Raw genomic sequence first — 12491 nt, forward strand, 5'->3', positions numbered from 1 at the left:
TCATGTGGTCCAGGTGTGTCAGGACTATGTCAGAGCCGGGGAGAAGGACAAGAGAAGAGAACATGGGCACAAGCTAAGTAGGGGACTAGTGAGGTGACCAGGGGATGCCCAGAGAGTCTGAGACAAACATCTGGAGAAGGCTCAGACAGAAGAATTTTGAAGTCTGCACCCAATAACAACCCAAAGAGGTCCCACAGTGATTTGAAAATGTGTTACACTGTGAGGGTACCAACCTACTTTCTCAGTGGTGCCCTGAGTCTCCGGCTGTTGGCACATGGAGGGCTCATGCTTTTTCTTTGCCATCCCCTATACAATTATGAGAGCTTCTTATTTGGGAAGGCTCGATGCTGAGGTGCCTTGAAACTGCCCCAGGCTGCTTGGTGCTCTCTGCTCCAGAAATGTCGACTGCAGGCAATTGCTTCCCAGTGGCTACGAACTACTGGTTGTTATTGTTTAAAGATGATTATTTATGAGCCTCTTAACCCATAGGTAACAACATTTAATATCCATAAAAAAGGCATTAGCAGCAGAAGGTAGTGGTTAGACAGATCTTTCCCAGGTCTAACCTTCTGCAGGTGTGAGAAAAGTGGATCCAGGGTCAGACACCATTCCCTGTGCCAGGCTTTGTGCCCAGGTTTCCAGCTCTTCCTTCAGACCCGGGACTTCTCTTCTCCCTTCTTTTTGCCATTTCTAATTACCTCGCTTAGGCTGTTCTGTTTTGTGGATGGTCCCAGAGTGGCCTTGGGGATGGGTAGAGAGCATATGTTTGTGCTGGAGAGCTCTGTGTATGTGTGCACGTGTGTGTGTGTCCACCCACATGTACCACACCATACCTATACATGGCTCATTGACCCTGCCCTTGAAGAACTCTCAATCTGTTTTCTGGTGTTTGTGCACGAGTGCATATGTATTAAGTGCTATTCGAATCATCTGCTCCATCCCTTCCCTCGACTAGAAAAATGAGTGTTTCCTAAAAAGAAATGGCTAGAATCAGTGGAGATAGAGAAACGAGTGAGTAAGAATTGGTCAGTCATGAGTCCTCAGGCAGTTTAGTGAAAACTAAATCAAGCAGCGCTTGTTTGGCAAGACTCCGTTTTATGTAGTAGTTTAACCCTGATTTATTACATAAAAGTTGCCGGCAAATATGAACACTAATTCTACTCTGGTAACAACTATGATTGAAATAATTGTAGTCTGTGGACAAGCTGGAGAAAACAAGCATTAGTGGGTAGGTTGTCTTGGACATCATTCCAAGAATCCAACGGTGAAAAAAATGCATGCGCTTGCAGGAGTAGGTTTGGAAGAGATATTTAGAAGACATATGACGGGTTCAGACCTCTGCCTCTCCTCCAGATCCACACGAAGCCAACCAGGCAAACAAAGCTCGCTCCTCTGCTAAAGACCTGGGAAAAAGAGAACACACAACCTCCTGTGGCCACTCATTAGAGTGACTCATGGCTTTCTCTGTCAAAAAATCTTGGTTAATTATTTAGCATTTATGAGACTGTGTGGCTGCCTTCATGGAAATGTAATTTTCCCTGTTTCCTCTGTAATACTCTATGTTATAGAATCATGCCAGATGTTAGAGAAATCTCACAACAGCTCGCTGCACATCCTGTTGGGCATTTGGATTATAATGCAACACCTGATAAGGAGGCAAGCAAGTAGATACAAATGAAAAAATAAAGTAGAGATGATTCTATAGTTTTCGTTCCTTTGGATCATTGACTTTTTTGAACAATTTTCTACAGTTATGATCATTGTTGTTTTTAAAAATAACTATCACTTATTGAATACTCCGTCATCTGATTTTATTCTTGCCACAGCCTTGGAAATTTGTATCTCCAGTTTGCAAGAAGAGAAAACCAAGACTTGAAGAGGTCAAATTATTTGCCCAAGGTCATATAGCTCGTAAGCGACAGAGTTGGGATTTTAACTCTTCCGTTGAACCCCAAACCACCTAAGTGCTAATCATTCTTGAAGTCAACTTGTAATGCCCACGTTTTGCTTTTGATGTATTTATTTAGGTTCATTGTGGGATAAAAAGATGAACGAAGATGAGAAAGGGGAATCTAAACTCAGATAAGGTAGTGAAATCTTGAGAGAAAATTTGGAACAGCTTCCTAGGGAATTGACAGGGATCTCACCACTTGAGTTTCATGAAAACAAATTATCTATGTATTTCACTGAGCAATTCAATGTGTAAGGAATTGGCATATTTTGCTCTCTCCATCAGCAATCTATGTCATTTTCTTTGTCTCCTAGAAGAATGCTTCATTCTCAGGAATAATTATTTAGATAGACACCCTGAGTCTTACAACTGCTCTGAAGTCTACTGCCATCTTTGATCCAGGATTCTCCATATTACTCAAAGCTCAAGCATAAGGAGCATGTAAGGATTCCAAAGAGTAGTGAGAGTTTCTATACCACTTCCCTATATACTCATTTCATTTCAACCTGGGCCTGATGATACATGTGTTTGTGGCTATTGGATCACATCTCATCAATTGAGCTGAGGTATAATTAGAAGGCTGCTGCTATCAGAAAGAGTAATAGTCCTATTGCTACAAACACATAACTGAGGACTTCCCAACAAAGCCATTTAACCAACTGGCTTGGGATCATGACAGATCAAAATTGCAGAGTAACAAAAAGTATTTTCTATTCACATTACAACCATTGTAAGGTCTAAGAAAAGTGTTTTAAGATAAAACAAGCAGCCCATTCTGATGTTATTATCATGAGTACTGATAAATGATTGAACATAAAGCCACCCATCAAGGATAATGACATCTCAAAATAAAATTACCCCAAGATGTTCTGGGATAGAAACATAATGCTAGTCAACAGAAGAAGCTTGATTCTGTTTGGTAAAACTGATAAAAACTGCACAACTGATTGAATACTCTCCCTGACCAGTGTAAATACTAAACAAACCAATATTGGAGAGATAAACTCTTAAGTGCACAGCTCTGACAAGGTAATTAAAAGGGAGTCACTAGGAAAAGTAAAAGGATACAAAGCTTTCAACTTGGACCCGTTCAGAACCAGGGCAGTCCTGGGGTGCTGTCCAGTTTAGGAGATAATCTATATAAAGATTGTTGATTTCTCAATGACTAATGGGTATCATGTCACTCACACTAAATCCATTATTGTTATTAGCTTGCAAAATATTTTTCTGAGATCTAAAATTATATGAATAGTAGCACTGATTTCTAATTTGTAGTGCATTTTAAAGACTTGCCTCTTTTTAAAAATTAGTCAAGCTCATAATATTCTGTCTGGCTAGGTGTGTAGGCAGGAAAATGGAGGTGCTTAGTTCATCCAATATATCCAGACATTATTGGAGAACTTGAAATCACTTAGATCTACTTCCCTTTGGTTAAAGATAGGTTCCATAGGGTCCAAGTCTACATGATGTCATTTTTTTTCTTTATTTTGATTGGATTGAATAGGATGAAAAGCTTACTAATTGTCTAGTCTACAATTAGGAGTATTCCAAGTGCTAAATATTATCAGCTTTTACTGTGTTCATTGTTGTTCTTCCAGAATAAGAGAGGCTAAGGGACAATGGGAACACTTTAAGGGTCATCCACCTTTAGGCACACGGATAACTAGGAACTGTTCATATATAAGAATTATAGAAGAACTGCCCCTCAGGCAATCGGATCAGTCTCCATGATGCCACCACCACACAGGGGCCCAGGGAGGACTTCTGGGGATTATTAATGTCCCACATGACAGTGTTTACAGAGCAAGGTTAGATACAGGTTAGAAAGGTCTGCTTCATCTGCATTTTCCCAGACTACCCAACAAACATATAAACTTTTTCTACAGCAGTTTGATCTCCTCCATAAATCAGTCAATGCCCATTGCTTTTGCATGAGCTCTGTGTGCGGCTCAGTAGATAGCCAATACTGTGTCTTATCTTTCTTCTTCCTCTCCAAGGAGGGTGCAATCCATCTGGACAGGAAGGTGGTATGGCACTAAGGCTATTGGGTCTCTATCCCAACTCTACCACTTAGCTGCCTGGTCTTGGGTAGGTTCTGAGCCTTTGCTTCTCTGTTTGCAAAATGAGGATTATAACAAAATATCTGTTTTGGGATTTTGTGAGGACCAAATGCAATAGTAAGTGTAAACTTTATACAATTGCCAGGCATGATTATACTAAATTGAAGAAGAATTGAATATGAGCATAACAAGGCAGTTTAGAATGCCCTGCTCCCAAGACTGTAGGAATTCAGAGATGGGAGAGGTGAGTGAGGGGATGAGGGATTTGCTGAGTCAAGCCTTTGGGTTGGCCTTAAAGGCTGCCTAAGTTTTGAACACAGAGGGAAGAACATTTGAAGAAGCCACAACAAGAGCATAGATTTAGAATTGGAAATACATGAGTCACGTTCATGAAATAATGAAGGCACCAGCTCATGGTGACAAAGGGTTTGTACTGAAACACAGTAGAAAATAAAGCAGTGTTTGTAGGATTAGGCCAGATTTTAGAGGTTCTTCCTAGCCAGGCTTGGAGTTGATATATGAGACAGGAGGGGGCCATGATGGTGGGTGAATGACATCTTTTAATTAAATTAATCTGGCAACATTGCAGAGGTGAGACCAGGAGAAGAGTCTGGAATCATTAAGCTTATTGAATTGACTCATGTCTGTGGTGCCGTGGGCCTGAAATCTGCTGGCCCATAATCCTGGTGGGAATTGCAAGGGCCCCATTCAATTTAAAAAGGGACTAGCCCTAAGAGTGAGGATAATTTGAATGTTGGAAATTATTTCACAAAGTGCTATTTTGTTCTTCAGCTGGTCCCTTCCCTATTAAATCATCTCAGATGTGTGTTCTTGATGCTGTTGTTGTTGCTGAGCTGTGTAACATTTCTTTATCCCTTATAAATGATGGTCTTCATAATCACTCACCATCTATATTCATAATTTTTCCTTTTAATCTCAAACTAAAAATGTGCTCAGCAGGTACTTTCTGATTGTTAATTGGAATGTCCACTGGTAAAGCTTTCACAGTGGTGTTGTAATTACTTCCCTGTATCTTTTTAATTTTTTCCCCCTTGTTCACATCTGAAACTGAAAATATCTGCTCAACCCCTTGATCTCAGCAATTAGTTAAGTGGTATACAGATGGTTATCTGGGAGCGGGCTCAAATACTTCATCATCTTTGCTGAGGTTTGAATGGGAATCTTCTCAAGCAATGACACCAGTCATTAGTGTGTCGTTGCAAGAAAGTTCTTCGGGAGCCCTTGGTTCTCAAATTGGGGTCCCCAGATGAAGAGCATTGACATTGTGTGGGAAATTGTTGGAAATGCAAAGTCACAGACCCCCACCCCAGACCTACTATATCAGAAACTCTGGGGGTGGAGCCCAGAAAGATTTTTAAGAAGCGCTTCAAGTGCATGGCAAAGTTTGAGAACCATTGCCCTGGGTAAATAGCTTCATAGTATCTTGTATCCTCTAATTATTAAGTCATTAATTACCCAAGAACAATTTAGGGTAATTCAATTTTCTACTACCAGAATCAAAACTAGTGTCCCTCTTTCAGTCCTTAGAACTCTGCATTATTTTCATGACAGCATATGCCCATGTAAAGCCTTTTCTGATGTAGGCATGCTTCATCAGAATGGCAATTTAGGTTTAGGCGTGTGATCCAGAGTCACTTTCCTTTGTAGTTAACAAAAAAGTATGATTTCTTTGCTAGCTCTTGAAATTTCTATGTACTTTACACAAGAAGGAAGAGGAGTTTGTATTTCCTTCTCCATTCCACAATGAGCATTAATCATTAAGATAAAGACTCTTTGGGAGGAAAATAAATCCTGGTTGATGTGGCCAACCCTTTTGTTGTTGAATTATGTATTCTCTTTTTTAAAAGATCAATGACCTTCTCCATGGGTTGTTTCCATTTGGGGAATGAAATAATGAGGCTTTGGAGGCTCCACTCTGTGGTCTCTGATTGTGTGAGTCCGTGAACGTTGGAGGATTTATCTCGGAGGGGTCCTGATAAACAGTTCTGTTGCCACTTGAACAAACCAGGCAGGACATTTCTCCTGGGGCTCCAGTGGCAAGCAGGAAATAGCTACAACGGACATCAAATACATCCCCTGATCACTCTGGTCCTACCTGAGTCCCAGGGCCTGGCTCTTTTTTGTCCCAGAGTTTGCTGCTTCTCCCCCTGCCCTCCCCCCATGTCATCAGGGTGTGCTCATATGACCTGGGACCTTCAGCCAGAGGAAAAGCCACCTGCACTAGCAGCAGAATTTACTTCCTGTATCATTTCAGCTCAAGTGGGACTCCAGGAATGATAATGAAATGATGATTAAATCAGTTGTGAATTTTTCTGAAAGGAGGATTAGAGAAAAAAAATCTGTTATGGTTTTAACATTGTTATTTGTAAATCAGCAGGGTTGTTGAGATACGTTTACAGCACAGTGTCCTGAAGCTTCAAGCCCTCGCTTTGTTGCTATTGGATATGAGCAATTTAGGAGGAAACAACAGAAATGACTAGGAAGGCAAGGAACAGTGGAGAGAAGTCGCTATGGCCTGATGCCTTACACTCTTTTGAATATCTGTTTCCATGTACATGGAACCAAAACATCCCCAATGGCATTGAGCTAACATCTCTCACCCCACTATTCCATTTTCTGTCACAGTTTGGCAAATACTTTTCCAACTAGGTGTATTTCAAGGTTACCACCAAATTAACCACAGAGGCCATGGAATTAATAGAACCCAGGATCTCACAAAGCCCACAAACACGCCACCAATAATGATTCTGAGGGCAACAGTAAGGTTATTGTCTGGCCTTGGTGAGGTGCCAGTGGGTTTTCCATGGTAAACCTGGGAACCAAGCCTTTCTCTCTCTCCCCTTGGCTGGATGTGCATCAATCTTGATGAAGATGAGTTTGTAATGCCCAGCTAAGTCCCTGCTGGCGCAGATGAGCACACGAGTGCAGTATTTCCCTACAGATCTCCCCATACTCGCTCACTTACTCTCCTGTGGACACACACACACAGTTTATTCCTTGGTGACACATCCTGCCAGTGCCTTCCACAGCACAGAGATGCATTGTTTCTTCAACCCTGGAATCTATACTGAATTTCCTGGTCAACCTAATGCTTGTACATCTTTTCACTGCAACTAGAGTGACCAGGAACTCTGACACTTATGGACTTTGTGGGTCTTGTTTTTGAAACAAAACCAAGCATCGCCGTGGCCTGCGAATTGCAGAAGTGTCACTGATGAACCTCAGGCCTAGATTTTCCTTTTTTCATCTAAATTAGTACCTGTGTAGGAGAGTAGGCAAAGAACAGTGGTAGGCCGTGATATTTATCTTTTTGCTTCTGCCTCCTTTTAGCATTGGACTAACCGAATCCCATGCTGTCTTGCCTCCCACTTCCCTCCTTTAGTGAAAACCTGACAGTTGTCATTTCCTTTATAAAAGAACTGCTTTTTAGTGTTGTTTTGTTCCACCCACTTAGTTTGCAAATGCAAGTGTAGGTTACTCTTAATGCTTGTCTGGAGGTTCTCTGTGATTTGGGAGATGACAAAGGGCATGTTTGACTTATAGTAGAGACAAAGAACGGATTAACCCAGTGCATGTGCGATCGTCACCCTGCCTCTACCTGGGCTCCGCATTCCTATCTGCATAGATTTCTGCCTGTTGACCCGCCAAGCACTGTCCTTACAGAAGTACAACTATACTAACTGGTATCGCACATAGTGATTTCCATAGTGGCGATACTTGGAAATCCTTCCACCTTGCACGTCTCAAGCTAGCCCTCTCCTGGAGGGAGGAGGTCCACGTTGCTTCCCTTTGGGAAAAGTATTTCGCTTCTCCCAATACTCTCTCCCCTTTCCTTCACCTCACCTTCTTCGTGTTCCTGCCCTGGGTAGCCCCATTTGCTTACAGATAACAGCATATATACTATATGAATTTTCATTCACAGCTTTGAGATGCTTATGAGGCTTTCCTGCTTCCCACCCAGCCCAAACCTTGCGACTTTTCACATACTGCTCCTCTGATCAGTGTGACACGGGAAAGCACACGGAAGCCTCGTACCAGTTTGTATAGTAGTACCCTGCTGAGCTGCCTACTCTTGAAGTAGAGCATGCTAGGGGTTCGTGTTGGCTGCTGGACACACACACAAAGCCAATTAACATGCATGCCAGAAAAATTAACCCTTAGAGTACTGCTTCAACATTTTGGTTTAATGGTCTTGAATTTGACCATTGGGTTGGATGATGCATCTTCCCTCAGATCCAAGTCCTGCACAGAAAGTCCACTCTTAGTCTAGCCAGAGCATCCACTAGGATCCTCTCCTCCATAGCTGTCTCGAGATGCTCCTGGTCCTTTATTTATTAGTCATCTAATGGCTTTAGAAAAGGTCTAAAACACAGCCACTGTGTTTACTTGAAAATGGGCCCCACTTCCAACATGCTACGGGGTGTGGGCAACTATGTTTTAGCTTTGGTATGTGTCCTCTAAAAGAAAGAGGCCAGTTCTTTAAGGGTTAATCTGAAATTAAGGGGTTTGGAGGTCTCTCCTGCTTGTCCTTCCTCCATGGTGTCTGCATGATCCCTTTAGATTCTTAGTTCAACTGCTGAATGATGATAAAAATAACATATATATAATTACAAAAAAAAATAAAATAAAAGAACAAAACACTGAATGGAAAGACCCTTGGTAGTGCTTGCTGGGTGATCACAGTGGGTAGAAAGACCAAATGTTTTCTTTTGTGAACATTCATTTCGTCCTCTACCCCGGGCACCACCTCTTCTCAGCACTGTGGGAGACGGGATGACACCACCTGTCATTTACCTCTTGATTTTTCTTCTTCCTGTCTAATAGCCCAATAGAATCCTGCCAGAATTTCTACAAAGATTTCACATTACAGATCGACATGGCTTTCAACGTGTTCTTCCTCCTCTACTTTGGCTTGCGGGTAAGTGTGCGCACGATCGCTCAGTGTCACAGAGGGGCATGCCAGTCTGGTCCCCAGGGGTCATCCCCACCAGCGTCTGTGTTTCCGGGAGAGACAGCATGTCTGCATACTGATCGGTAGTCTGTGAGAGAGCCCTTTCCTTAACTAAGCATGTTCTGGAAGACACGTCGGTTTTGTTTCAAGGAGGAGAAAGAGGGATTGAAATAATGATGATACCTCCACGGCGAATTGTTTGTCATCCCTCTATTCAAACATGAATGCATTATTCCCTTAAGAATTAAATAGGGGAAAAACCCTTTAGCTCTTAAAATTATGTTGAGTGGTGCTCACTTAGCTGAGCCCTGAGAGAGCGGTTGTGAGGGTGAATCAGGGAAGGAGATGGGTAGAGTTTGGGGCCTGGAGGTTTATACCAGACCCTGTTTATGGGGGGTGCCGTGCAGAACGTGGCTTGCAGAGACGTGTGCATGTGTGAGAATGAGTGCACACCTGTGCTTTATTTACCGTTACATTTACATTAGCAAGTCTGATGGAGATGCTATCCCTCAGCCTTCCCCATGAAGCTGTTGGAAACCACAGAAAAATATAGTGCCTGGTCTTTCTCCAAGACTATTACAACATACAAACACTTTCTAGAAAATGCTATGTATCTGACCAAATAAGGATGTGATTGGTGTAGATAAGAGAAGAACCTAACGGCTCCCTCCAGATTCCCATGAAAACACAGAATTTACCCTTTAACAAAAGAGTGAACATCGAATGCCGGCACCATGCTTCTCATTTGATTTTCTCTCCTATTTCTTCTCTCCCCCAGTTTATTGCAGCCAACGACAAGCTGTGGTTCTGGCTGGAAGTGAACTCTGTGGTGGATTTCTTCACGGTGCCCCCCGTGTTTGTGTCTGTGTACTTAAACAGAAGCTGGCTCGGTAAGTCAGTCTCTCTTCCCTTCTCCTGCCTAGTGCGTTCCTTAGTCGTGGCCGACACGTAGCGTCTACGGTGGCTCAAGGGGCTGGGCTGGCCCCTTACAAAGGAAGTTTTATGTGTGAATGTGAACAACTGTCTCCAAGTTCTACGCTGATGATGGCAGCTGTCTCTGGAGCACTAGCCCAGAAGGATTTGTAGAGTTGGTGCTTCAGGTAATGTGGTTTTATCAGTGTTGAAGCCCACTGGTCATCACTGTCAGGGCCGGGCCTCTATGTTCACGGTTCTGTCACTCTTCCCTCAGGAACTTGGAGTTGGGACTAGATAAAGAAGCCCATGAGAGTAAGGCCACCTTTCCGAGTAGCTGGTTCAGGTGCCCGAGAGGCCTGCCCGCCGGGGTTAGCGTCTGTCTGCGTCTCGGTTGTTTGAAGAGTGAGCTGTGCGTGGTCTGTTTATAGTTACAAAGTTCTTTGTGGGGCAGGGAGAGGTGAAGCTTCTTGAGTCACCTATTCTTGGTCACCTGACAGGAGGCCAAGCTCCCTTCCTTTGTTAAGGGAAGCAATGTTGCTGGTGCCGTGCTTGGCAGGTCACTTTCTGTACCTGCTCAACAGGTGCTTCCTGGAGCAGGACTAGGACAATTTGGTGGGGAACGTAACTTGCTCAGAGGATGGTCGTGGCAGCCAGGGGCTTAGAGAGACAGCTTCAGGTTTCTTTTTGCTGTGTTGATTATTTTCCCCCTTGAATTTGGACTGTTCCTGCTGCCGTGGGGTCTACTGGGGAAGAAGGAAAGATGGAACAGGGATCAGAGGATTGTTTGCGGGTTGCCTTTGTCTTTACTTTTAGGACTTTTGGCTTTAATATTATTATTAATATTATTATTATTAAGACAGGGTCTCACTCTGTCACCTAGGGTGGAGTGCAGGGGCATCATCGTAGCTCACTGCAACTTCAAACTCCTGGGCTCTACAAACTGTCCTGCCTCAGCTTCCCAAGTAGCTGGGATGACAGGCAGGTACTGCCACCCCAGATAATTTTTCTTCTTTTCTTTTCTTTTCTTTTCTTTTCTTTTCTTTTCTTTTCTTTTCTTTTCTTTTCTTTTCTTTTCTTTTCTTTTCTTTTCTTTCTTCTTTTCTTTGTAGAGATGTGGTCTTGCTATGTATCTGAGGCTGGTCTCAAACTCCTGGCCTCAAGCCATACTCCCACCTCAGCTTTGGAAAGCGCTGGGATTATAGACATGAGCCACCGCTCCTGGCACAGCTTAATTGTTTTTAAAGTAATATGTATGTGTTGTAATCAGTGAAAACATTCAAAGAGTTACAAAGAAAATATTAAGCACCTCTTCCCCTTGCATCCGTCACTGGCTTCTCTCTGAGATGCCCAATGCTAACAGGCTTCCACATCGTTCACGCTCATTCCGCCACAAACACAGATGTGCACAGATAATGGTATTTTAGAGGTCGTGGTTTTGTACTAGAAATTGTATCAAATAATTGCATTGCACTGCAATTTGGCTTTCTGACTAATACATGATGGACATCCCTTCAGCTCTGTAGTAATGCATTTCATAGCAGTTGCTTAAAATTTCATAATTTGTCAGTCGCATGGTATATTCAGCCACAACCCTAATGATGGACCACCTGAATGTTTTCATTTTCCTTTTTTTGCTACTATAAGCAATGGCGTAATAAACACCCTCATTCATAAAGCTGTACAATTTTATTCCTAAGGAAAGTTCCAGGTTCCTGAAAGAGAAATTACTGGATCAAAGAGCATGTGTGTTTTCTTTTGTGTGCTATTGATGGATAACTTTCAAAAAAAGGTTGTGTCAAGATATGCTTCCACTAGCAATCCATTTTGATGCCATTGCTAGCACAGTGAATTTATTATATACCTAGTGTCAAGTATTTTAAAATATAAGCATCTTTTCAATATGTATGTGGTAATCACATGTGAGTGTATATGTGTGTAGGCATCCATATCCCATAAGGATTCCGTTTGCTACTAGTATTCTCGTTAGAATTGGATTCTCTTGCTCAGTGGAAAAATTTTCATCATTGACCTGAGATGTGCTTGCTTAGCCTGGGTTTTCTAGGCAGCGTGATGAGGCCACGACAGCCACACACAAATCTGAAAAGTGTCTTAAGTGTAACGAACATGTGCCTGGCTGCCAAGGGTCCCCACTGCCTCAGCTTAGCTGTCAGCTGGCTTTGCGACCTGGAAACTCACTTTTCTTCACTCAGCCTGTTGTCTTTCATCTGTAAAATAACAGTTGGGCTAGATGATCTCTAAGGTTCATTTGACTTAGAAAGTCTTTAAGACTCTTGAGTCATTATTAGGAAATTTGGGATCTAGGTCATTGGGGCAGATTGGGAAGTTAGTGAAATTAAATCACCAACATCCCCAAGTCAAAATTATGGATGAGCTGTTAGCTGGGGCCCCTTTCAAAACATCCTGTTGCTCAGAATCCAAGCACATACCTGTGCTCACGTAGGGAACTAGAGGAGGAAAGGAGGGATCTGCCTTCTTTGCCTGGCTATGCTTAATTATTTTGTGCACTTGAATAACCACATTGTTTTTTTTTTCTTTTTTAATTTTTAAACTTTTATTTATTTATCTATCAAGT

At 42.5% G+C, this 12491-nt stretch overlaps 1 protein-coding gene across 6 annotated transcripts in view; it reads left to right on the forward strand.

Annotated features, from left to right (window-relative positions):
• KCNMA1 (potassium calcium-activated channel subfamily M alpha 1) overlaps positions 1–12491 on the forward strand; it is a 722666-nt gene that overhangs the window by 412482 nt on the left and 297693 nt on the right. For all 6 annotated transcript variants that reach the window (XM_045568450.1, XM_045568451.1, XM_045568452.1 and 3 more), the window contains 2 exons: positions 8857–8950; positions 9762–9873. In XM_045568450.1, coding sequence (XP_045424406.1) covers positions 8857–8950; positions 9762–9873 — 206 coding nt within the window. The remainder of the gene's footprint in view (positions 1–8856; positions 8951–9761; positions 9874–12491) is intronic.

This window comes from Lemur catta, chromosome 14 (assembly GCF_020740605.2).
Source record: "Lemur catta isolate mLemCat1 chromosome 14, mLemCat1.pri, whole genome shotgun sequence".
Classification (NCBI taxonomy): Eukaryota; Metazoa; Chordata; class Mammalia; order Primates; family Lemuridae; genus Lemur; species Lemur catta.